Consider the following 24,400-nt stretch of genomic DNA (forward strand, 5'->3'; position numbering starts at 1 on the left):
GAGAGCGACGGTGTGCCGTAACACCAAGCAAGCGAGGTGCAGTGGAGTAGGGCGGGGCAAGGGCGCACTTGGGCTGCTGGCGGCATGCTGCAGGGTTGCGTGTACGGGTGGCCCGAGGTGGGTTAATATTCTATAATGAGCCATCCGCAGACTGTCACCGCAGACTGTCACCGCACAGCGGCGCAAACCACTGCGCGGTACCAAAATTGGCAAAGGGGCACGTCGCCGGCGATCTTCGGTTGCTAGGTGTTACGTGAGGCCATCGCTCCCTATAAGCAGCCAATCCAGTGCGGCCTCCGTTGCTATGCGTCCTATCGCCTAGCCTCTCGAAATATGCACCCCGTCGCCATCTGCTGACGCTTGCAGAAGGTGTTTCCTAGCCGGTTTCCCGTGGCAACGTTGCAAACTCTGAATACTCCAAATGCTCCAAGGTCAGCACATGTATCAGGGCACTATTGCTGACACTATAAAAACTGGCAATATTTATGTGAAAATGTACCTCCTCTGCTAAGTCATCTTCTTGTGATTAAAAAGTTCACTGCGGATCACCCAACATCTGTGATTTTCAATACCATAACAATATATCTCTAAAACAAAGCCACCTTTATCCTCTAATTTGAGGCTGTACGAAGCTTAAAATATTATTAACATTTTTGTTAAGCACCGTAACCATAAAACAAAAAAGGACAAAGGAAATCGCAGCCCTCGAAAACTAACTTACGTGTGGCCCAGGACATTGAAGTGTGCGTGCCCTTAATCACGGGAGATTCGTGCAGCTAATATGCCATTTTCTATCTCGGTGACTGCCCCCTTTCTTTGGTGGCTTTTACCCGCTTTGTAAGTAAGGCTGACATACCCCATTACCGCCCATGAGTATGAAAAGCAACTAAGGATACCTACTAACAAGCAGACGTACACTGCACAAAGTAGTTTTACAACACTTGGTCGCTAGAGAAAAAAAGTGACGCCTCCTGCATTTGAAACACAAACATTCCAATAAAATATTGGATAACTGATCTTAAATTTCGGTATCGATATCCGAATTCGTCACAAAGAGATGGAAATTTGTAATGCTCCACGAGCAGCCGCACCTTTTTTATCGCAGTTCTCAAAGGGAAGTTAGCAGACAGACAGACACTCCAGCACATATCGTGGCGGAAGGAAATTAAAGCGAGACACGGCCGAGAAGGCCGAGATAATTACACCTCCCAGATGGCAAGGCCTCAGTGTCGGACTTTTCGTGTCCCCTACCAAAGCCGCTGATAGTCACAGATCCGACACGAATGCCGCATCAGCGTCCGTCTGGGACTCATGTTCAGACAGCGAGAATGCCCATCTGCGCTTCACACCCGCCTCCGGTAGGAGACGTTAAAAGAAACCCGGCACAGCGGCCTTCTCGTCTAGGAGAGCAGCGGCTGAGAGCGGGGAGAGGCACCCACTGGCGAGGTCGGCGGAGCCCAGTGCCGAGGAGCTGGCGCTGCTGCCGTTCATGGGGGGCAGGCTGCTGGGGCGCACCGCGTCCGACTTGCGCTCCGAGCCCGAGCCGGGGGTGGCCGCCTCCACGCTCTCCGCCGGGGTCGTGGCTGGGGGCTCCCCTCCGGGCTCCGCCTTCGACGCCTCCTCGGGAACGGCCCCGGCCTTGCCTGCGGACAAGGTCGGGAAAGGAGCTCGATTCTGGGAACACCGTCGCACGACGTCTCTTATGAACAGGACGAGCCCGTTGTCTATACCGAGGGAAAACGAGACGGGAGGTCCCGCGCAACGCACGTCGAGGCCAAGTTAGGGGGTTTCGTGCGCCGACTCAACGATGCGTATCTGGTATGCCACGGCGGAAATACGTGGGCCGAAGCTTTGCTTCGCTGCATCTGTTCCAAGTTCGAATTTATGTGTCCGATCGATGCCGGGAAAGTAACGACTCATTATTTTTAAGGGGAGTAAGACGCAGATTAAGTGAACACCTATACTCCAGTTCACCTCACAATAGACTGCAGCGGATGTTATGAGCTACGCCGGCAAACCCGGCACTGCAAACCATCACGTGACTATGCGTCACCGCGCATCTCTGGAAGGTTACGTCGCACTTGCGCGGCGTCAGTGCGCTTTCGACGGCCTTTACCAACTTCGGCAATCTGTCATGAGATGAAACAGAGCATGGCTCAGACTATACGCCAAGTGCGGACCATCTGAGGAAAAACACTGTTTTACAGACCGCGGCCCGCAACGGGTGCGGGCCGCGGTCCGGAAGACACGGCATTTGGCACTCACCGTCCTTGGCCCGCTCCGCGTCCAGCGCCTCCTCGCCGGGCTTCCCCTGCGGCTTGAGCCAGATCTTGCCGTCCTGCTCGTTTACAGACGCCGGCCGCACCACCGCCCGAGGCTTGGCTGCGGGGGGCGCCGCACTCTCCTGCAGGGGACGCCGGGGCCGGGACGTGCCTGCAAACGCAACCGTCCTGTGTCGTACGTCGCACTTGGAACCCGAAAAGACCTCTATTAACGCGGAATGTGTCGTAACGCGAGCAAACTCTGGATATGTGCAGCCGTCGTCGTTGCATCGCCTCACCGTCGTCGGCTATATTGAGCGAGCTAACTTCCTCCTTAATTTAGCCTCTTTAAAGGGGCTCTGAACACCTAGAAATATTTTGTTTTAAGTTCCCAAGATTGGACATGCGTGTCACTAAATAAATCCCCCCGTTCGAAAGAAACATTTTAGCGTAATACCGAATTTACTCGAATCTAGGCCGATAGTTTTTCCAAAAAAATTAAATCCGAAACTCGGGGGTCGGCCTAGATACGAGGATCCGGCTCCGCCATGACCGCAGGACGCCATCTTGTCTACATCGCTTCGGGAAGATACGCTGTGAACCATGGAACGCACGGAACGTTCGTCTCTACTTGACGCTATGGCGTCGACCAGTCGATGCCACTACTCCGCGGCTTTTAAGAGGAAAGTTGTCTTGGCTGCTGAACACTCGTCCAACCTGCAAGCCCAGCGTGACTTTGGCGTGGACGAAAAAAATTGTGCGTCGCTGGAGAAAGCAGCGTGGTCAGCTCTTTGCATGTGCGGCAACAAGAATGGCGTTCTCAGGACCGCGGAAGGGAAGGCACCACGAGCTGGAAAGTCGTTCCGAAAGTGTTGCATCTCGAATGCCCTGGACGGTACGGATGACCACGCGTTGTGGGAAGTGGACAGTGACAAAGAGGACGACGAATGATCAGGAAAAATGCGGACATTAACCGTGAGCATACCGTCGGATTCGTGACCGAAATAGTGCTGTACATTGCAGATAAATTCCGTTCTGTGTTTAATTTATGGTGTTTTTCCTATACTTTTTGGTCGGCCTAGAATCGAGAATTTTTTTTTTATTTTTTGGCCCTGCCGTTTTTGCGGGGTCGGCCTAGAATCGATGCCGGCTTAGATTCGAGTAAATACGGTATTTACGTCGCGAGACTTGCTTCAACAATTCTGAAACATGCTTCTGCTTCGGGGTCAACCTCTCGAAATAGAAGCATATTTCAAAATCGCTCCCAACTCAAAATGTACCCATCTCACAAAACAATTATGGTGAAAAAATAATTTCGCGGGGAAAGTCTGTTTTTGAGATGTGTTTCCAATCCGAGGGACCATAGTGCAGGTTTACGGAGCGGATTTTTACAGTCCATTTTTGGTTTTGATTACCAGAAACGCAAATTTCAATGAAATTTAAATCTTCAGTAACTTGAGGTCTAAATCCTAATCAAGCGTAGCAGTGGCTGTAAACTTCCATATCATCTACTTCTTACTCCAAAAGAAGATATCCTGACTCATTGTACTCAAAGGATAAGGACGCGACAGTCTTGAATGTGTTCCAATGTCAAACCTCTCACGGTCTGGGATTGAGTTCTGTCTGACAAAGCTTTTAAGTTCAAGCACTTTTGTAGTACCGCTATTTTGTTGACAGCGTGTTAAGCAACTGCGTCTTAGAAAGGAGGCCGCTCAGACAGACTGCCAGATGTTTGCTATGTTAGTGGAAGGAAAGAAGCCAACCGTTGCGGATGAAGCACTGACCTGACCGGAACGTCAGGGTGAGTGGGAACCCTGCGTGAAGAAGCCAGGTGAACTGATGACGGGGGTTTATGATCGGTCGATATGGATCGGGCAGATGAGGTGATGAACGTGAGTGGGGCCACGAACGTAGGGGTGGTGGGGGGGACAGGAGAAATGAGATGAGGGTCAGGGGTTAATGCGGTTAATCAGGTTAATGGGTGAGGAAAAATGAGGTGGTTGAGGGTCAGGGTATCAATGAGAGAGCCAGCATCCTTTGGTTTAGGTAAAACTTTTTTCGACGGGGCCCAACACTCGAAAATTGTGAAAGTGGTATGTGATGACAGATTAAGCTGCTCTTAGCTTCTTTGCACTGGTTTGTGTATGGGAGACACGTTTTTCTCAATGCGAAAATAAACTGTGCATCGCCAAACGCTCAGTCTCCGCCAAAGTGTAGCGCTAGCAGTTGGGACCAGATGCCGAATTTTCCTAACATACCATTATCTGATTTTTTAAAATTTGATTTATTTATTTACACATATACTGCCAGCTGATTTGGTTGCCAGAGCAGGAGGGGGCATACACAACTAAAATATATGCAACAAGAAAAAAAAAACACACATATAAAAATAAGTGACAATAATTAAACTGTCAAAAATGAACTTGAATAAATTCTTGAATGGACGAGACCGTCTTAATAATACACGTGACAAAAAAAAAAAAAGCTCGAGGTACACCTAAGCATTTCTTATGAGTTGTGAATGCGAAAGCATATAAGCCGCTCGTCCGCTCCCTCTGTCGTCTGCTCGTCGCTCCCTTTGTCATCTGCTGCGTACTAGCGCACACACGCTTCGGGATCTCGGAGGCCATGGCGCAGCAGCCAATGGCAGCCCTGTCAATGTGCGCCAGCCAATGGAACCGAAGGCGCGCAGAAACTAGGAGCCGTTTTCGCACTTCAAACTGATGATGTCAGCTCGCTCCATGAGACAGTTAATGCCTTCGCAATAAAATGTTTATACCAAAGACGGGGTGGCTCATGAACAGAGGCATATAAAAGTTTTAGTCGATTAGTACAGCAACAACTCGATAGAAGGTCCATTTTAGATTGTTGATACAATTTGGTTATGGAATTAACTCAATCTTCTCTACTCGTTATAGTCAAAGTGCAAAGCCTTGTTGCGCACTCCATCATTCAATATTCGCCTTTGTTGCGGGTTCCCACACAACGTCCACACACTCTAAAACCGGGTGAACTAATGTACTATAAATTACAAGCTCGGTTGAGGATTTACAGTGCTTCAGCTGCCCTTTCAGTGACCAGAGCTTTGCCGATGCTTTTTTAACAATCGAGGATCTGTTCCAGCTGAGATTACAAGTGATTACGACACCTAAGTACTTGAACCCATGAACAGTTTGTAGTAGAATGTCATCTATACGGTGGTTAAATACCAATTTAAAAGTTAAAAGCGATGTAGGGAAATCCGCAAGGAGAAAAGGGCAGCCAACGCTGAATGCAAATACATAAAGACGAATGATGCTGGCCACTGAGAACAGGCTCCATTTCTCATTAAAAATGTGAAAATCGCTCGTAAATTTTTTTTCAGTCTGGTTACGGCAAGTTCTGAAAATTTGGCGCCTTTTCCGGCAGGGCTAAATAGAGGCGAAGCGTTCAGCGATGTATAGTTTGTTTTTGCAGGGAAAAAAACGGGGTTCTCTTTTCTCCCAAACACCCAGTGCAATCATTAGACAGTGGAAACTGTCCAACATGCTGATGATCCCTACACCCTATAAGACACGATGGTAGCGCAGAAACAAAATGCAACTGCGGAGCAGTCTTGCAGTTTTCGCTTCAACACGAGTCCCCTGGATTGGCAGCCGATTCTTTCAGGTATATGGATAGCAGAAATCATCTAGACCTAAGGATGTTGGCTGGGGTGGCAGAAAGGAAAGACAAGCCAAGCTCTTGGCTTTCCAAGCTTGGAGCAGGCAGGCTACTCCAGCCACAAAAAACAGTTTTGCTTTCACCATAATGCAGCTTACACAGCTCCAAGTGAAAAATAATGAAAACTACAAAATTGGCAGGAAAAGCCGACAAATAGCGCAGGTCACGTCATGCTTTCCACGCCTCTCCCACAACTAATGGAAAGAATGCACATCCCAGTTCTCCTCAATACTCCAGAGTGCTCTTGAAGAAAGTACAGATAAGCTGGCTTAAGTGAGATATGACACATCTTTGTAGAGGGCTCTAAAAAATTGCTTAAAAACAATACCCTAAGTTTGTAGCATAAACAAAAAGATGGTCCTTCTGGTGGGGATCACCAAGCTGCAAAAGAAGATGATCATCTTCCATCTTGGTCTAGCGAAACCCAAATCTTCAAATAAAAATAAAAAAAAAAAAAATCTTAATGGCTTAACATTTTTTGAGCTCGACCGTCAAATTTCGATCAAAGAATCGGGAGAAAATTTGTGAACGCTCGCACCATCATTCGGAGCCAGGAGGGTACTCCAGCATGTTGTGAAACGACACGTTCCAGGAGAATGTAGCTGAGAGTAAAGTATAAGTATACGTATATACAGAACAACCATAGGCATTATGTTAAAGAATGAAGTAGCAAGTACAACACACAATCGCTGGAATGGGCCGAGGGTTCCAGACTGCGACAGTAAGGGGAAAGCGGCTCACCCGTCTTCTTTTCGTCCTTCTTGTCGTCTTTCTTGTCGCTCTCGGTCAGCGGGGTGCGCTTCTGGGGTGGGGATGAGGCCGCTCTGGCACGGGGCGCCACCGAAGCCTTGGCCACGGTTGCCTCTCCTCCTTCTTCTCGCTTTCCTGCAGCACACACCGATCGCCGAGGGTGAGGGAGAGCGGCCACATTCGGATATCCTCCACAAAGCCCGAGAATGAATGCAAGTGTCTGGAGACTAAACGAAGTTTGCATCTTTTTTATCTTTGTCCCATACCTATACCCGTTGCATTAAAACGGCTTTCTTTATAAAGGAGTCTGCGGGACCAGCGAAATTTTTTGTAATACAGGTAACTTCGTCGTAGTAGTTGGGTGCGAAAAATCGATCACGCGTAACCGAACTCATGCTGTATCATATTGGTGTACGATATTCCAGGTGTCTTAGGAAAAAGTATGGCGCCAAATATAGTATGAGCGACATGAGAAACCAGGTTTTGTGCATTGACAATTGACCTATCAAGAGGAAGAATGGCGGCCGAGTCAGCTAAAGCGTAGCAGCCCGAAGCACGTGGGGCAAAAGCCCGTGCCGTAGAATCCGGGCACGTTATGCTCAATTATCACTTCTTAAAATTTTTAATAAATGAAAATTGTATCGGCACGCATTCGCGTACTCACCACTGCGTGAAGCGCTTTAGAGACACCAGGCTAGCGGTCGTATTGCCAGTACCGCCACTGGCAAGACTTGCCATCTACAGCCGAGACACCAGGCGCTCCTTGCTGAAGACTAGTTTCCCGCCGTCCAAACTTCCACGGAACAAACTTAACCAACTTACCAAATACGAATCGCAATAATCACTAAACCGCCGACGTCGACCCCCGATCATGCAGCGAATGAGAGGCGTTCGCCGACTGCGTAAATTTGTCCTTTTCCAAATTTGGCAGCCCTCTACGTGGGCGGTGCAGCCGCCGTCAGTCGAACAAGTGCGAAGAGAGCAAAAAGTTAACACTGCCCACGTAGAGGGCTGCCAAATTTGGAAAAGGACAAATTTCCAAATTTGGAAAAGGACCTTCCCTCGCTTTCTCTCTCTTTCTATATATATATATACATACTGTTGTTCGTGCGGGTCCTTTCATATGCACCGACGGGCATGCAAAATAAAAAACAAGTGTGCGCACTGCCCGAACAGAGTTTTGGAGAAAAAAAAGAAACTCATCTTGGAGCAGGGTGTACATAACCAAAGGCATGAGCAAAGCACCAAAAAACAAGAACAGGAGGAATTGGACATGACGATGCGCTACCGTCAACTGAATTTTTATTCGGAAAAGACAAACATATATATACCGTTGCAATGTCACGCGTTGGCGCACGCGGGCACGGAACTGTTGATAGCCGCCGCAACCAAAAACAATATTTTCGGCATCATACTTTTTTTTATTGTTCTTGGCAGCAGCCGATAAAGGTCGGTCGCGCCGCCGCCGGTTTTGTACATCGGATTTCGTCTCTCGGCGAGCCTGCCTGGGATTAAGAAGTCTGTCTGCTCTGCTTCCGGAGTCGTCTTCTCGCATTGGCCTGGAGCCCTGCTCGGCCGAACGCAACAATATGCTCCCAAGTGAACCATTTGCTTACAATCAAACTTCTCGAGAGATGAATGAAGTTTGATTGCGAGTGAATGGTTCGTTTGGGAATGTATATATATGTCTGTCTTTCCCGAATAAAAAATAAGTTGACAGTAGCAAATCAATTTGCCCAATTCTTTGCGTTGTCCTTGTCTTTTGGTGCTTTTCGAAGCCAAGACTTTATTTTACTTTGTTAAACAAACGTTTTCGTAGTAGAGCTGTTTGTTATAAAGGCGTTTGACTGTATACTAATGGTTTTTTTTTTTCTTTAACTTTATCTATTTAACAGCCGTTTTTTTAACGGGTTTAACGGGACTAAATGGCAACATGGATATTGTTAAAAATGCACCAATGTTCATTCTCTCCAGATAGTACCACCAAAATGCTTCACAGACATTCTCTTCACAGACATTCATTCTCTCCAGAGCTACTACAGTGTAGACCGCATATAACGTATGTCGCGGGAGTCACGAAAATCCGCACTATAAGCGGTACCGCGCTATAACCAAAACATAAATTTTTCAGGCCAAAATACATGCCATCAGACAACTTACCTTTGTAAAAGAATTTATTTTATGTTAGATGAAAAATACAGCTTAGTTTGAGGAAAGTCTTTATTTCACCAGACTAGTACACTTTTCTCTCAAGTGTGTCACACATTTTGAAAGAAATGAGCGACTTTTGCCTGGCGGAGCCTTTTAACGGCGTCGCGGGTTGCGGACGGACGTTGTGAGCGTTCAGGATTGCTAACCCGAATCACTTTTCTCCGGCGATGAAAACGCGTGAAAATTCGCATCCTTTATACGGTACGCGCCAGTAATACCTTCAACTTGAGCACAGGCATGAAATGCTCCAAATAAGAAATCCGGGCGATGTTCGAAAACACAAATGCTTAGGAAGCACCACTGTAGTTGAAGTAAACAAGCACGACGACACGGGCGTTTCTGCCGTCTTGAGAGTGCCGCCACAACATCGCCGCACAAGGAGGAGGATCTTCCCTTCTAGTACGTGCTGGGTGATCATAGCGACACACAACGAAAATTCACAGTCAAGGATAGCGCTTTGACGCGGAACGATGAGCTCCACCACGCCGTCTACCGCGTCGACGATCACAGCCGACGCCATGTTTGCGGATAGAAGCAGCCGGCCCGCGACCGGAGGAGGAGAAGCGTTGTAATAGAGGTTGGGGGGGAAAGGAGAGAGCCAATAGTGTGGCATGCAACGCGCGCGAACACTTCTCCTCGGCCTGCGAATGGTCTGTCGTTGCGGTTGTTTCCAACCGTCGCGGAGGGACGCACGCACGTGAACGAAACGTGCGTGCGTCCCTCCGTTGCTATGGTAACTGAAGCCTCTCTCTTCGTTTCTTCCCGCTTCTTCGAACATCCTCCTTGCCCTGCGGGTGCCGCTTCCGGCTCGCGCCGTTATCTAGCGCCGCACGGGGAAGCGTGCTCGCTGCGTCGGTCAGTCGGCACGGCCGCCGGGCTGTTCGAAAAACCGCACTATAACCGGTACTTCCCTTCGTTCGCCTGCATTTTAAGCGGTATGTAAATACATGGAGTTCTATGGGAGGTGAACCGGTGGTTTAAAGAAGCCGCGTTATACCCGGTCCCGCACTATAAGCGGTTACGTTGTAAGTGGTCTATACTGTATATCTTTTAGAAACCGATATGCGCAGGCCGAGATTTGCGGGTCCAAAAAAGCTAGAGGTTTTGTATGATAACTTAGTACTCTTAGCTGGGCATGGTATGCCAATGAACAAAAATGTATTCTCTGAGCAGGCAATCCACCATTCTAAAAATTAAGGGGAAGACATAAGCCTAAGTTTCAAAATGTTTTGAAAAAATTCATTTTTCAATTTTGAGGTTTTTGGTTTTAGAAACAAATTATATACACCCTTACACTAAATTTCATAACCATGCACTAAATAGTTACGTTGATATAAAATATTTTCAGCACATTGTGAGGCAGTAACAAAGTAATGGAGTTCAATGTTTGAATGCGTTTTCTCAGTTCCACTTTTCGCTGCAAATTTCATACGAAGGAATCTTTTGTTCGAAGGTAAAATTTTTCTTATACCACAATCAAGATGTTTCTCGACTGAAATTTACTGGGGAATCGGGCTATCTACTTTATTTTTTTAAGTTGAAGTCCTCATTGAGAAAAAGCTATGTTTTCAAAAATTGACATAGGACAGATATGCATCTCATATTTTGAGGTAATCACTCTTCCTGAAATATTTACATTTGAGTTATAAAAACTAGATAGCCCGAAGTCCCACGTCCCCCACTTTATATTCAAGCAGTTAAAATGATGCTTAATAGCTTCCTTTGCATATCATCAATTTCTTAACGAAGAGTGACACATCTTCTTATGCAGGTATGTAAAGTTGTCCTAGAGAGCTGAAAGTTTGCACAGTAAGCCAACATCTGAAGTTAAATCTCCCCTGCCAATTTCGTTCCTATCACTTGAGCAGTTCAAAAGTTCAACCTCTAGCCGGTGTCCCCCCTAAAGTGGTGCCACAGGGTAGAATACAGGGTTCGAGGATTCTCGGGACGAAACGACGCACGCATTAGGACGGAGAGGGAAGGAAAGTGTTAGAATGCACTTGGGGGCAAGAAGATAAGCCACCTTAGGCACAAAGGGGACTTCTTAGACAGCCAAATCTAAGTGACTGCAGCTCAACGGACCCGGCAGGATGTAGCTTCCTTGGTCCAGGGAGTGCGCTTCAGAGAGTGCACTCGCTCGAGCACGTGCTCACACATTTTCACATCGGAACCTCCTGAACCGGCGATTTCCGAAAATGGTGCGTTAAATGCTACGTTTTGAGACGTTGTGGCCCCCTCAGAGATCCCTTTCCCCTCACCTGAGACCTTGGGCGAGGGCATCCTTTGCCGACCAGCCTTTGCCGAGGTGGGAGGAGAGCCCCTCGCCGCCGGGGAAGGCTTGCGCTGACTTCCTGGCGCTGCACACACGGCCACCTTTCAGTATGCTTTCTTTCACGAGGTGGCCACGGTAAAATACGCCGTACAATGCAGCCCCCATGAGATGCACTCAGAAACAGTTTGGGTTTCAAACGAGCATACCGAAAATTGAGTGGTCATCATCATCATCGGGTGGTACTTGGGTGCTACATTACCTGACAAGTAGAGACACTTTCGTAACGGGCTACTGTGAAGCGGGAGAACAGTTAGTGATCGTCGACAAAGAAGGCGGAGAAAGCTCTTTTTGTGCGCAATGGTACAAGTGGCGGCAGCAGTAAATACTTTTTCGGGATGCAACAGCTATACCGGTTGTAGGGAGACACCCTCCGTAAAAGTATTCCTCCCTTAATGCGGGCCATTTTCCCGACGTCATTTCTGTGTCACGAGGCATCTCACAGTGACATAGTTGCGAGGAATGTTCATTGTGTTTCCCACCTCGTGTCAGGATGATATGTGGCAAATGAGGCACAAGCGCTGCCATCAAAAACGGCGCATGAATATCCCGCCTCGCCACTATCTGGGTGATGGTCGACGCACTATAAGGAGCCCTAATCGAACAGCACGCAATATCCACACCGGGTATGGGGTTAGATTGTAGAGTAATTGCTATGAACTGCCACAAACATACGCCACTGAGATAGCGTGCTCACCTTCAGACTTCATGGGTGATACGACTTTAGTGGGACTTTTCTTCTCGGATGCGTCGGTGACGGTGCGGCCGGTCCTGTGGAATAAGTGTAGTTGGAGATATCAAGTTGCGCTTGTTTCCCAGTCTCGCTCGAAGTGATGAAGAAGAAACAACCTAACTCCATTCTTTTTTCGAACCTTATTGTGGCTAGAGCCATCCCACCTCATAACTTGCGTATAATATTCGGGAAGGAACAAGTTAGCGTTGCTCCACAAAGTGTTTAACCATGCAGACAACAAAAGAAATCGCCTCACTTGCGTTCATACCTTTCGCAGTGCCACTAACAGAAATTCCAACATTTTGGGATTTAGACTGAAGCGAACTTACCTATTGGTATATATTTGGACAATAATGTTGACATAATTCATACCCGCCAAAATGATGAATGGTGCGTACTAAAAAAACTGGGAATTATCGAGCTCCAGGTATGCAAATTAACTCTGCTGTTAGGGCAACAAAGAAGTTTGAAAGGTCTGCAATTATTAGAGACCAAAGTTTGAATCAGGCACATGCCAAAGTTAGCACCCCCTATCATCTATACACAAGTGTATCGAAACCGCTACGACCAAAACTGCAGCATATAAAAAAATGTGCCACTTGCAGGGCCGTAGTATGCCGACCGATAATGCACTTCTGAACAGCAGGTACCATACTTGCATGAACATAACGCGAGTTACACGCTCCAAAAGGCATTTCGCGTAATGTTCGGAATCGAGTTCAGCCATTAGGCGCTCAATCTGGAGAAAGCCATCCTTTCAACTCAATGCAGGAGATCAGGTGGGAAAAGAAGTGTGGGTGTGGGAGGGAATTTATTTGCTATAGGGCTGCGTGAAGGGGGAAATAGATAACATAAAAAGCATTTTTATCGTTTTTGTGTTTGTACAACGCACTCTAAAAAGCACGCCGCAGAAATGCAGCGCGCCACGAGGGAACGCTAGCACTGGCCACTGCCAGGTCAAATCAACACAAGTTAAGCCAAGACCACCGACTGTGTTAACGCAATCGTGCACCCCGAGGTGTTTGTGAATCGTGTATCGGGTCCAGCAGTCTTTTTTCTGCCCGCGTATTTTTTAGCTTCTGCTCCAAAGTAGTCTGGTGTTTGTGTGTTGGTGCTTCTGCTTCGTGCCTTGCTTCGCGCTTGTGGGCTACCGGAGAGCTCACGCCGAAGAAAAAGGAACTACCAGACAAGTAACGCGCTGTGCTGCTGCATCTCTGCGAAGTCGCCAAGTGGATTACCTGAGCAGTGCGGATGAGTGCAGTCAAAACATAAACTGATATTTCTTCGATTTCCATTGCCTTTTCACTTCTGCTATGCCTCCGAGTATGGTAAATTTACGCGGCATTGGCTAGCGTTAGAACAGTAATATTTTTTTCCCTCTTTCAGGGCATCAAAACCTGCCCTCGCGTTATATTCGTGCAAATACGGTATATGAACGGACTTTAGCAGCTCTAAAGTGACACTAATGCGTCTGAAAGGGTGAAATGAAGAGAGAGGAAAGACAGGCAGTGCAAAATGACACGAACAAAGTCTCAAACATAGCAGAGCCAGAAAACTGTCTTCAGCCTCAAGCTTTACGAGCGAGCTAGAGCTTATCTAAATCCTCAACGTCTGATCAACCGGCACGCCCTCCAGGTGGTGGATAAAGCCATGGATTTCTATGGCCCACAATAGCAGTACGCTCAAATAAGACACGACCCCAAGAATTGTTCTCTTCTCGTCGAATGATGGAGCCTCACTCTGCATCTGCCTTGTCTCTCTTCTTGGCCGACGAGGAGCGGTAGATGGAGCTGGGAGCCGGGCGCTCACGGGGCGGAGTCTTTGCAGAGGTCAGCCTGAGAGATGAGGCCCGGATCAAGGTCAGTCAGCTAATCACAGAAGCCGCTTTTTCTTGGGAGGACAACAACTTGTTCCAGATACGTCCCTTCTGTTGCCCGTATGCTACACGAATGCGATGACTTACGTAGATATTTTTGCTGCCAAGGGTGGTTCGGTCGTCACGAGATGGTTTTAAGTGAGTGGCATGTGGGCCGCGACACCGGACGGAAGAAAGTAAAAATAATCGCCTACAATGGAAAACGGTATTAAAATCAACTAGGGTTAGAAGGTATGCCAGAGGAGAACCCAACCCTGAAGCCAGTGAGTACAACCGAATATTGTTGTTTTTTTTTCGTCTCCGAGGTTTAGAGTTTCTTGAAAAGACCTACTTTATCCGAATCGAAAGCTAATCGCAATATTCCTAGAACAGGACTGCCGCATCGTCGGCGACGTCGAGCACCGTGGGTCTGTTCGGGAGCGCGAGTGTGACACCTCCGACACCAATGAGCGTAGGCCAAGAAGGGTAGCGCTTTAGTTGGAGCCCAAAGCTAGTACAGTTCAGTGTACCTAGTCGTACAACACATACGCATGACATCATCGCTGCAGGAGACGTCGACACCTCAAATTTAAATTAATTTAAGAGAAATTCCCAAGGTAAAGTTGACTTATGACTGACCTCTAACTCTCTGTCGTGTATCCTAATTAAAGGGGTACTCTAGCGATTTATTGATTGTCGTTGATTTGCCTAAAAATTTGCTCGAAACACCGATAGACTCGGCTGTACCACTTTCCCGAGTATTGTGTAAAAAATAAAAATGTTTGCGAAGTTATTGAGTTTTTGAATTTCATTCTTATCGTGTTTCTCAGAACGAGGGCCCCTACTGGCAACACTGAAGTGTGACGACAGAAATGGTACAAAGTGGGCAGTAAACAACGTTCCAAACTGATTACATGACGTTTGATGGTGGGAAAAGAATGCTCGGTAGTTCATTCGCCAACAAGCATGAAAAAACGTTCGACATACTCCGTTTAAGACTACCTGCGCAACCTGAAAGTCTGTACCATTTGCGACGTCACACCACCCTTGTGGAAATTTCAAAGTTGGTTTTGGCATCATCTTCATTTACGGTTTTCTCAATAGCAATTTTGAATTTTGAGACAATAGATAGTATACCGTGAAGACTGAGGCCCGTTTATTCAGAAAATGCAATTCGGTTTTGTAGCTCAAAAAAATGGCCGGAGTGCCCCTTTAAACCATCAACTGTTTAGTATAAGCACATAAAAAAAAAACGACTCAACAAACAAATTGCTTAAGACTACAGAATTCAGACTGACCTGCAAGTGGGTCTCACTGCACTACAGTCGAGACAAGCAAAACAGCCGGTGTAGGAAACGTGCCGAACTTTCTGCTGCCCCCCTCTAGTGACACCTCATTTGACTCTCTTACGAGGGCTTACACTGGGCTATGACTGTCAGTCACCAAGACATCCGTGCTTTGCACAAAGCGTGACACCCAATTCAAGGAGTAGTTTAGCACGTGACATACGAAGGACGGATGTCTCGGCGATTGGTGCTCGTATCACGGTGTAATGCAAGAAAACATAATCAAATGCTACTGTGTCAATAGGCCTTATCTCAACATATCTCCGTCTTTTGTTTAGCCGAGTTACGCATAAGCTCTGCTTTGATCCACCTGTATTTCGTGATTTTGGGCATATCGTGATTGCATTTTTGTTTGCCATTTCTTTTATCTCATTTAATATTACCAGCATTTTTGCGCGCATGACCGGATGACGAGCTGTGAATTACGATGTATGCATTTTTGTGCTTCTTCCTGCTTTCATTTTTTTCTAGTTTTCTATTCTGATATACTGTTATTGCAATTTTATGCACATTCGTTGACGATGAGGCGCGAATTATAATCCACTTATCTTGCGCTCCTTCCTGCTAGAATACCTACCCGCAATTGGCAGTATTTCCGAATAAAAATAGGTGAATACCATAGTTTTCGGTTTAGAAGTTGCACCATTGTAGAAGTCACATCCCCCTATAAACGGGTGCTTTCACAAAAAAAAGTTGGTATATAAGTTGCACCTTTATATAAGTTGGTTATATATTTGTGTGGATGGCACGCCAAAATGGCATTTGATAAGCTTGCATATGAGTATTGTAATAGCGATATATGCACAATCAAGGGCCAAGTTCAACTCTTAATGAAGCTAATAGGATGAGAAATGTGACTCCTGCAGAAAATTTGCACGGGTAAGGTCCATACTTCAAGAAAAAAAGGCACTAAGCCACACTGTTTGATAAACCGCACTGATGGGAATAAAAAAAAAAAAGGTAAATTATATATAGGAAAATAGGGAGCATTCACTGGCTGTCCATAGATGTGTGCGCGACTGCTGAGTGCATGCTGACACCAGGCCTCTGCAGTTCTTTTGCAACGTGAATTCTGCACCATCAAGATTGAAGGACTTGGCAGTCTATTAATGTGAGCTCGTTCTGAGCACGCGCTGTAAACATTGCCCTCAAATATAGAATACCCCCATAGGGTAAATAAAAATACATCAAATGCCACTGCGTGAATGGGCCTTCGACACCTCTTGCGCTGTACGGCGGGGGTGCCCGAGCGCATACCTGGGCGTCTGTGCCAGGGCGAGTGCGGCCAGGCTGGCACTGGAGTCCAGGTGGCTCCAGAGCTCACCGGGGGTGCGCTGCTGCGGGGCCCCACCTTCCGCCGCCGCCTGCAGGGCCCCCGCTCGGGAGCGGCTGCGGTACTCGTCCGCCTTCTGCAGGCGCTCCACCACCTCCGTGTACCACGAGTTGGGGTCCACTACCGGGGCAGGGGCCTCGGGCGCCTAAAAGGTCGGAGGGGGGAGCTCAGTCTGGGGAAGTCGCATGAGGGACAAGAACACCCTCAGCGCTGCATCGGCGCTGCATTCAGTGCTGACTCGGCACAGCATCATCACTACATTCAGCACTGCATCATCACCAGTACAATCAGCACTACATTAGTGCTACATTTAGCACTCTCTCATACTACGTTCAGCACTGCATCAGCACTACACTCAGTGCCGACAACACCAAGTTAGTGCTGCATCAGTGCAACATTTAGTGCTGGCTCAGCACTGCATCAGCACTACATTCAGCACCGACTCAACATAGCATCAGCACTGACTCAGCATAGCATCAGCACTACATTCAGCACTAACTCAGCATAGCATCGTTAGGTTCAGCATTGCATCAGTGCCACATTCAGCACTGCATTATCACTACATTCAGCACTCACTCAGCACTGCATTAGTGCTACCTTTAATGCTCACTCGTCACTACATTTAGCACTGCATCAATTCTACATGCAACACTCACTGCTGAGTGAGTGCTGAATTAGCACTGCATTGTGTGTGTAAGGAAAAAAAAAGGCAGGGTATCGTTCATCAGTGCTAATACAGTGCCGATATTGCACATGTAGTCAGCACGTTGCCCATAGCACTGAGTTAGTGCTGCAGTGTATGTGTGAATAGGCCTTCACCCTCAGAGAAGGAGCATTTCTCAAAGCTTGTATGCATTTTTAGTAGGGAAAAAGGCCTCGCATTTCTGTAATTTTGGGTTTTGTGGGTGGGTGTTCACGGCATGCAGAATAAGTTTGCGTCACAAGAAGACACTAGAAACCATATTTGCACTCCTGTAAGTCGGTGACCCAAATGAGCACCTTCCATCACACTAGTTCTGATGGCAGCATTTCAATTCTTAGAGAAAACAGAAAGCAAAGTACTAATACATGGGTGGCACTTTGCCTCGGAGCCACTTAGGTTGCGTGTGCTATTATGTGGCACAAAAACCCGTTTTGACGTAGAACTGTCTTTGCTGTCATCCCGTAGGGGCGACAATCTGTAGGTGTGACTGCAGCGATTTCTCGTAAAGCAGGTGAGGGCTCCCTGCTTCAAAAGTATTCGTCGGACAAAAATGGGCACATACCGGTGGACAGAAAAACAAAAGACACTACAAAACGGCATACAACCGAAGTTCCTCAGTTACACAGAGAGTGAATTACGTCACCCGCGAAAGACGTGGAAAATCCCCACTCCGCACCGCCTTCAGTCTGTCGCCGGGGTGATAACTTCTGAACCAGTCATGCAAGAACTTTTGCCAACGTCTCGGTAAAGTGCTAACAAGGTTCTTTAATGTGTGTAAGCCCAAAAGAAAAAAAATATTTATATCATCTCACAAAATGTTTGACATAAAAATGTAATGAGCAACATATTAAAAATGCAAGAGCTAACTACCACAGAATGGACCAAGAACTTTTGCAAGCTGCAAAAGGAGAAAGCTGAGATATCTGAACAACAAAAAGCCGTGCATGGACCAGGACAGTGATCCTAGGATCAAGGGATCAAAAGAAGGAAAGAAGGAGAGAGTAAAATTTTTAACGCATAGTTCTATGTGAAAATTTGTGCTCATGTCTCAGACAGAAGACCCATGACTGAAGATAACGTAGTAAGGCAGGCAAGCTGGTTAAAGCTAAACATTTCTAAAACCCAAGACAGAGGCTACAAAGAGAGGACAAACACAAGACGTCTCACGACGTCTTGTGTTTGTCCCTTCTTTGTAGCCTCTGTCTTGGGTTTTCGAAATGTTTAATAAGACCCAAGATTTTGTTGTAAAAATATTTCAACCAAGTTGGGTTTGTGTATTACAATGTAATACACGTATCGCAACGTGTATTACAAAAACACTAGTAACAAAAAAATCATTGAAATTTCTAGGAACTAAACCATCATTAAATCATTAACATTCCAGCGATTAGACAAACGAAAGAATGCAATAAACATTACTTACAGAGGCTTTGGGTTTTTTCCAGATGCCATCCACATACATGTATGCAGAGAAGGGTTTAAACTTTGCCTTGTATTCTGTCCTCTTGCTCATCTTCCTAAAAGTCAGAACAAAATTATGCATTTAAAGATACAAAAGAAAATATTGATGACCCTCCATAACAGCGGTGACATGTCAGAGACCCGTAACCCCTCCGTGCATATCTAATTGTGGCCATCAAAGATCATTTTTTGCATTTTCCATTTCAGAGGGCCTAACATCGAGTTTCTCAATTTCGCAGATGTTTTAAAAGAATCTTTGACCCTTTCAGTACCATCCTCATTCCGTGAGTTATTACACAAATCATAAACACAATGTAACACAAAGAATACTGCCATAGATGTGTTTACACAGAATAAACAAGTTTACTTCCAGGTTTCGAAGTAATTGAAATGAAGCGCATGTCCAGGCATAAACAAAGCTCACCCATGGTACTCAGAGGACATTATTGCTATGATCAAAAAATATCACTTGTACTTTAATTTCAAGTTCTCTTTTACTTGAGGTAAGTGTTCTGTGTCAGAAATGTTGGGCTTTTGATCTTTCACTGAATGCAGCCCAGCCAGGCCTTGACCTGGCTGCTGGAGCTACTAAAAGTACTATCATTGATATTTGCCTTTTATCTGCTTCATGATAACAACCATTGTAATAATATTTTTTTATTGCTTGATCTTGAGCCTTCATTGATCGTCTGCTTCAAGAGCTGTGAAACGTTTTAAATCCTCCACCCCCTCCTAACAGTCTTACACAGAAGCAGCTTAAAAGTTTTATACACTAGGGAGAAAAGGGACAATGTCCAGCTCAGCTGTGAACCAATGGGAAGCTCAGCTGAGTTGAAATAGTGTTCAAGCTGGAAAAACACTTTACTAAAAGCAGGCTTGCTGGCCCACAAAAGCAGCAAGCATACTGCCTAACATAGAAACATGGATTTGTCTAAAACATACAAGCACTGGACACAAACTCGGAAACATTTCTGCTCACTTGATGTCGTGCGTTGCGTCATCCCTGGGAAGCAGCTTTTCTGTGGGCTCTGTACGGTGGTAGCCATCTGAGAAAAGAACAACGACATGAAGACAAAAAAAAAAACACTTCTAGCACCATTGAAAACCCCTCAAGAAATGGTGCCTGGTACAGTCAGAGGGATGATCGAAGTGCATGGCAAGTTTTTTTCAACAAATGTTCCACTACGTGAGACCTTAGAAAAGCAAAAGTGAAAACAAAAAGATGTAAAATAAGAAGACACTCTGACTCTTTTCAATAGGCCTTTCATAGTCCCTTGTGTACAGACTCTGGCAACACTACCAAGCTACGCCCGTGGCAAAATTGCGAGAATAAGAACAAATCGTGTCCAACAGCTCCGTAAGGTAAACAGGTTTGCTTGGCAAAACACCAATTGAACGCGAGGCCCAGCCGAACACCGACGCATCACTCCCGTCGAGCCTGTGCCTCCGCGCTTAACCGAGGTAGATAATGTAATACTAATGTGCACAGGCCTCGCGTTGGGTCGCACAAAACAGCCCCTAAGGTTCGTTCTACCCGTGAGGCGCTCTCCGGCATCCAGAGGGACAGCAACCAACAGAGGCAGTCTCACCGATGAGGTCCCTGGAGCCCTGGGCCCCCCGGTGGTGGGAGGCCCCGGCACCCTCCTGCAGGGGCAGTGCCGGCTTGGGGGGCCATGCAAAGGCCGCCCGGTACTCGGTGGTCTTGGCGGCAGGGGCCTCCTCCACACCTCCCGCCGCCAGCTGGCTCTGGAGCACAAGCTGAGACATTAACCGGCGGGGTTATGCACAGAGCGCCGTGCCCCACAACCCCGTCCAGAAGACACAGGCAGGCTGCAGCCAGCAGACGGAGAAGCAGCGGCAGCAACTAGGGGACGGCCGAGGGGGGCGGGTGCCAAGTACCGCAGTTTGCGAAAGGAATCGGAGTCCAATTGTGTTCGGTTTTTAATCGGGATCACTGTTTATTCGCGATATCTGTCCAATCGTAATAGGTGCCTATTTGTTATGTTTCTAATCATAACCAGTGTCCAATCGTTATTTGTGTTTAATCCCGATCGGTATCCATTATGATAGGCATCTAATCATTATAGGTGTTCAATCGTGATTGGTGCGATGGCAAAAATGGGATCCCTTTGCACGCAACGGGGCACCGTTTCCTAACTGGTGGATGGCAGTGTCTGCTGCATGTACGGAAGCTTCCTATGTCTCACAAAACCTGACCTCATTTATATCTTATCTTGGAGTACACATAAGCTCAAAGTGCAAACTATTTTTAATGGAAGGAGACCCGAGAGGTATGACCTCCTTTCGCAAGCAGCATTTTGTAAAATACTAACATATTTCTCAATCTTCCCTCAGGCACTGAAAAAAAAAAAATTCATCTTCATCAACAATGGTCTCATCCAGAATGTAGTGTTGCTTTCAGGTGTACTCAAGTGCCTTTTGCAATGTTGTCCACTCTAGGTTTCTAAGATTTGTCCGCTGAATCTAACTAGCGCTCGGGAGTGAACCTTATAAAATAGTCTTGGCACCCTCCTTCGTCCCAGTTTGAAGCGCAACGCTGTGCAGCCGCGACACTGAATTGAGCCGCTTTGAAGCACAAATGCTGAAAAGGCGTACCCAAGAACCAGCCATTCAAACCCTCTGCATGCCACCCGAATTAAATGCCACAACCTCGGTAGATGAGCACGAAAAGATTTCGCACAAGCAGTCATAAGTACAGTGATCCAAACTGTTATGTGGGGCCAGAGGATGTCCAAAAGTGAGAGGCAGTGAATGCACAAAGGCGGCTACAATAAAATATGCTGCAAAGACAAAATCTGAAAAGCGGCACAAGGAATATGGAAGATATGCATACAATAAATAAAAAATGGCCAATATCGAACAAGCATCAACTATATAGCTGGGAAAGGTGCTTGTACAAATTGTGTCACTTATCTTTCCTACTGCCACAGTGACTGTGAGAGCTTGAGCATTGCAGTGCACTTTAAGGGACACTGACGCCCCCCAAAAGATTTTTTTTCATTCTTTGCCAGGCGATTTATTATGGTTGTCGGAATACTACCCAATTAATATTTTGCTACAGAGTCACATATTTTTTTAATAAAGCCAAAAAACGCAACTGCTCGAAACTGAAACCGAAACCCACGCACCGCACGGAGATGTGGAGAGGAGAGAGTGAGTGGCAGAAGTCGCGTAACTACACCCGACCGTGCAATTTTTAAAAAATTTTTTTTCTTCCGGGCGCAGCAGACGAAATGCGTTCGGGATCCGTTTGCCGTGCGATTCCTTTGCAGTTACGTTTGTTCCGCTCGCTGTTCTGTACTTCAAGATAAGTTGTTTTGTACATTTAAGAGTTGGCAATGAGTAGTGAGTGCCCGTGGGGAATTCCCTTGATCGGCTCCGAAAAGAATACTTTCAAGATGTTGCGTGAAGAGCTGCCTCACATCTGAAAGTGGCATTGTGCGGCAGAGGTGTCAAAAATGGAATCCCGTACCATTTAAGTCAGCAACGTATCGTCCACAACAATTTTTTTTTTTTCCGTGATAGTTGTAAAAGAAAGAAATGTAAACATCGCAAAATGTTTGAAAAAAAAAAATGGTACGCCCACACTAGGGATTGAACCCGTGCCCACTGCGTATGAAGCGAACGTCTTTCCATTGAGCTACTGAAGGAACTCTTTTGTTCGTAGTAATGCATCGGGTCGACTGTATGTCGGAAAGTTTGCTGCCGATTTCCCTCCAGTATATGCACTCCCGGCTTGAAGTCGGGCAGCACCACGCATTGGCCACATTCGCACCAAGTAAAGAAACCGTACGCGTGCGTATTCAACTCAGTGTATGCACTTCGTGCTTGACGTTTCAGCGAGCAATGTCTTTAGCCTCAAGAAGGGAAGACGGCTCGGCGATGTCTTCATGCAACCAATCGGCTTGCTGGTCGGGCATGTCGTACGGGATGAATATCAGTTCTTTTGATCGGTCCAAAATTTCTCTTTCGAAGAAAGACCGAATTTGCCAGTACCGTGAACAACAGTTGTGAAGTAGAGGCAGTGGCGTCACAAGGGGGGGCGGGGGGGGAGGGCACAGATTGCACCGGGTGCGGCGCTCAGGGGGGTGTCGCAACCGGCTATTGCCCCGGGTGCCGCTGACCTTCGTGACGCCACTGAGTAGAGGTCCCACGCCCGTCGTCTGCTGCCATGTTGAGAATTATGCAGTGAATGCACAGAATGCTTCCGGTTGTCTGTGCAACCTTCTTTTTTTCAATCAATGTATTTGCAGCTTTTTGGAAACCACAAAAATTGGGTTTCGATTTTTTTTTTTTTTCTATTTTATTGACTTTGTGCCTTCAATGACCCACGACTTTGATTAAATTTGGTGGTCGTGTCTAAACCTTAGAAAACGGCCCGTGACAACGGAAAAGAGAGTGAGCTCGACTCAAACCGGCCAGTTCTCGATCAGCGGTTTTCGGGCAGAAAGAAACCGAATTTCGAGCCGCAAATTGTGTTCTGGGTAGTTGGGCTCATATGCCACGTACAACTAAAAACCTCGGCGAGCATAAATACCCTTTCAGTGTCCCTTTAACGGCAACAACTATAAAAAAAAGGCAGCTGTGACACCGCGAAAAATACTTCCTGAAAGGCCATATATCACTAGCTTTGGATGCTACCATTACCAGCATCACTCTTTACTGCTGTTCTCAAGAGAAAGAGGAGCCCATAAGGCATTCTGTGCCTGCCTCTAATACTGTGGCAATGTTTTCAGCACCATCCACAAGTGATTGCTCGTGTACCCGCCGAGTGTCCGTTTCATACTTTCTGTATACATTTAAAAAAAATCTGTAACACCTCAACATGCCCATTTTTAAGCTACAAGTGCACTCTCATTACTGTTTTAGCTCAGTTACTCGGTATCTACCCAAACGTTGTGCCTCAGTCTCACGACGCATGTTCTGTGTTCTCCGCACGTTTTAAGGCAGTCGAGAGAATGTCGTTGCATTGATTCAGCGACAATGTAAGCTGCAGAGCTACAGAGGACAAAGACAAACTCCTTGACGGACTCCCGCTTTGCAAAGGGCCTCAGGAGGGTACCTTTAGCACCCCATTCAAGAGACGCCGACCTCGCCGCACGCAACAGTTTGGGTCACCGTGGAACCAACACCCGGCCGGCACCACCGAGCACAGCCGCGACAGAGCCACAACCGACGGTGGGTGAGGCCGTCTGCAAGCGCACGGCATGCCCCGCTGCCCCGCACACCCTACCTCTGGGTCGGCACCCTCGCCTGCCCCGCTCGGGGGGGCCTCTCTCTCCTCCTTGCTCTGAAAACGACCACACAAGCCCCTCCTTTCCAGGGCTACCCCCAACATCCAAATAAGCTATACGTTTATTCTCACACCCAGGTCCCTAGGAACCCAGGGTTTCCCCAGAGTACCTTCAAGGGTGCTCCGACCGTCCCTGTCCCTAAGTAGGGATTTTCCAGTTAAAGCAACAGCATCATTTTCTACCAGGTCTATAGATTTCCGCGCCGCTTTATTGCGCCAGTGCCAAGACTGAGAGCGGTTCTTCAGCCGCCAATCGAGAAAGACCGGTGTTTCTCAAGAAATAAAAGTTTGAGAACCGCCGGCTTAAAGCGCAGGGTTCTCAAACGTCTCGAGAAACCCCCCTCCGCCTCGATAGAACGGCAGCCGAGAAACCCGTCCTGCGGCACCGACGCAACGAAGCGG

General features: G+C 47.0%; 1 protein-coding gene across 13 annotated transcripts in view; it reads right to left on the minus strand.

Annotated features, from left to right (window-relative positions):
* Window positions 1–24,400, minus strand: part of LOC8036081 (neurofilament heavy polypeptide) — a 67,584-nt gene that overhangs the window by 8,844 nt on the left and 34,340 nt on the right. For 3 of the 13 annotated variants that reach the window (XM_029986039.3, XM_040500273.2, XM_040500267.1), the window contains exons 5-14: window positions 20,274–20,442; window positions 19,664–19,730; window positions 18,647–18,740; window positions 16,445–16,665; window positions 13,726–13,821; window positions 11,951–12,024; window positions 11,183–11,281; window positions 6,705–6,848; window positions 2,266–2,433; window positions 1,440–1,643 (exon numbers count right to left, since the gene is read on the minus strand). In XM_029986039.3, the coding sequence (XP_029841899.2) occupies window positions 1,440–1,643; window positions 2,266–2,433; window positions 6,705–6,848; window positions 11,183–11,281; window positions 11,951–12,024; window positions 13,726–13,821; window positions 16,445–16,665; window positions 18,647–18,740; window positions 19,664–19,730; window positions 20,274–20,442 (1,336 nt within the window). Of the gene's footprint in view, window positions 1–1,439; window positions 1,644–2,265; window positions 2,434–6,704; window positions 6,849–11,182; window positions 11,282–11,950; window positions 12,025–13,725; window positions 13,822–16,444; window positions 16,666–18,646; window positions 18,741–19,663; window positions 19,731–20,273; window positions 20,443–23,938; window positions 23,996–24,400 lie in introns of all 13 variants that reach the window. The other 10 variants (XM_029986035.3, XM_029986037.3, XM_029986040.3 and 7 more) reach the window with 7 other exon arrangements.

The sequence above is a fragment of the Ixodes scapularis genome, unplaced genomic scaffold (assembly GCF_016920785.2).
Source record: "Ixodes scapularis isolate PalLabHiFi unplaced genomic scaffold, ASM1692078v2 PGA_scaffold2__306_contigs__length_199485367, whole genome shotgun sequence".
In the NCBI taxonomy this organism is placed as follows: Eukaryota; Metazoa; Arthropoda; class Arachnida; order Ixodida; family Ixodidae; genus Ixodes; species Ixodes scapularis.